The sequence below is a fragment of the Propithecus coquereli genome, unplaced genomic scaffold (genome assembly GCF_000956105.1).
Source record: "Propithecus coquereli isolate 6110/MARCELLA unplaced genomic scaffold, Pcoq_1.0 Scaffold138, whole genome shotgun sequence".
Taxonomy (NCBI): Eukaryota; Metazoa; Chordata; class Mammalia; order Primates; family Indriidae; genus Propithecus; species Propithecus coquereli.
Genome location: NW_012138080.1, coordinates 946,862 through 949,258, shown reverse-complemented (window position 1 = coordinate 949,258; position 2,397 = coordinate 946,862). Strand labels below are relative to the sequence as shown.

General features: G+C 31.2%; 1 protein-coding gene across 1 annotated transcript in view; it reads left to right on the top strand.

The window, feature by feature from the left end:
* Positions 1–2,397, top strand: part of LOC105806148 (E3 ubiquitin-protein ligase FANCL) — an 88,650-nt gene that overhangs the window by 23,149 nt on the left and 63,104 nt on the right. The window contains exon 4 of the mRNA XM_012639215.1: positions 483–539. Within this exon, the coding sequence (XP_012494669.1) occupies positions 483–539 (57 nt within the window). The remainder of the gene's footprint in view (positions 1–482; positions 540–2,397) is intronic.

Sequence of the window (2,397 nt, the reverse complement as noted above, 5' to 3'; positions counted from 1 at the left end):
GGGCAAAAGAGTGAGACTCTGTCTCAAAAAAAAAAAAAAAAAATCAAAATAAAGCATACTGTTGATTAGTAATTGTTAATTTATTGCTTGAACTAGATTTCCTAATTTTTATGTTTTATGGTCCTCTTCCTAATCACATGACTCTCATACCACTTTTTAAAAAAATAGTAATGTAGGTTGCTAGATTTGCTAAATATGGCAGTAAACAGTGCTGAAGGTACAGAGGAATGTGAGGTTTTAACTGACATTCTTACATAATTCAATATATCTCAGCAGAATAGATTTGATGGCTGTAATTACTGTTTCAAATGAAATTGATAGGAATAGTTGGGTTGATGACCAGTACTTCATTTCTTATACTTTTCAGATGTAAACATAGCTGATCTTTTTTTCACATTCACTTGGGCTTATATTTTATTTCAATTTCGATGGATGTAATATTCATTGTACAAATGAGAGTAATTGGAAATGTTTTGATCTAGAGAATGCAGCACTCTCCCGATTTAATGAGCTTTATGATGGAGTTGAAGATGGTTTTGGTAAGTTTTTTTTTCCTAACACTGTTACCATATTCTAAGTCTTGATTTTGTTTCTGTAATTGCTTTAAAAACTAACATTATTAGAATTTAAATCTTCTCAACTCCCAGTCATTTAGTGTTTTATTTTACTGTATGTATAAATATTGATGGTACTTTTCTTGAACTGCATGAGGGACAGAACTGTGCATAGGAACCACTTTGATTTTATCATAAACTGAATACCCTTGACACTAGTGTTGGGCAGGTGATAAAGAAATAAAATATACTTCTGTCCTGTCAGAGAATTTAACATCTAAGGAGAAGTTAGATAGTCATACTTAAAGATATAGTATGATATATGTAGATAGGCACAGATGTCTGAAACAATTGTTAGGCTTCATTTCTTATATATAGTTACATAACAGTTTATTCAATTAATCGATTTTTGTGTAAAATACTTGATTTATTTAGTTTACACTGTAGACATTTTATTATCTTTGTAAAAAAAACTTTGTATTACCAAAGTTTTCAACATAAACAAAAGAATAGGGAAGATTATAGTGAATACCTATGGGCCTATGACCTAACTTCAACATTTTGCCAGTCATATTTCTTCTCCTATGATACTTTTCTAGAGAAGGGGACTAGAGTATTTTAAAGGAAATCCTTGACATTGTAGTCATCCCTCCATAAATATGTCACTCTGAATCTCTAACAGCTAAGTGCTTTTTGTCTGTTTTTAAATATACTATTATAATTCCAACAAAGGTAATGATAATTCCTTATAGCTACTTTGTTTGTATTACTATCCAAATAATAGGCATGGCTGCATGCCAATAAAATTTGGCTTATATTTAGTTAATATGTGTCTTAAGTCTTATATAAGACTTATAAGATCACTTAGTTTGTTGAAGTTTCTTCTCTTTACCCCACCTTTTTTTTTCATTCCATTTAGTTGTTGAATAAACCCAATTATATGTTCTATAAAGTTTCCCACATTCTGGATTTGGTTTGTTATATATCATTCTTTGTAATCTGGCAGTTAGATTTGGAAGTCTCAGCAGATTTAGGTTCATTTGTTCTGATAAGAGTACTTGGTGCTCTGTATTTCTTATTATATTGCATCAGGATACATATGATGTTTGATAGTTCCTCTTTCAGTAAAGTTAAGATTGCTCAATAGGTTTGGACACATCTTAATACAAAGTTTCGCATAAGCGTGTCATCTAGTGGTTTCGACATCCAGTGATAATCATTCCCTACATCCACTATTTCATTAGGGTTTACAAATGGTGATTTTTAAAATTCCATCATCTGCATTTATTAGCTGAAAATCTTCTGTAGAGAAGAATTTACCCTCATCTGTTATTTGCTTAATTTGAGGCACAACTCATACTGCAGAGACAGGATAAATACTTGTTTCTTTTTCCTTTTTTAAAAAATCAATTTATCGAATAATGAATTGGTGCCTAGCAACTGCCACAGGGAAGTAAAGATTTCCTTTTTTTTTTTTAAGTATTAGTATGAACTCATGGGTTTTTATATTTTTGATTAACTTTATTTAATCCATTGCAGTCATTTTCTTTTTTGATGTTTAAATTGTCCAATTTTTGGTCAGTGTAAGCCCCTTCATGTTGGCTCCTGAGTTCTTTTAATTTAACCCAAGCTTCTTTGCATTCTGACAGAGTTGCCCTCAGGCTTATTTCCTCATCCTATCCAGAACTGTAATCAGCCATTTCTCTAAAAAGCCATGTTTTCTTTGTGGGTATTTGGATGCCTCAATCTGGAAACTGGAGTGTTCATTGCTATTACTTCTAGGCATTTTCAGTGGGCAAAGTTAAGAAAAAATACTTTTTAGAAAGAGTATAATTACTCATGA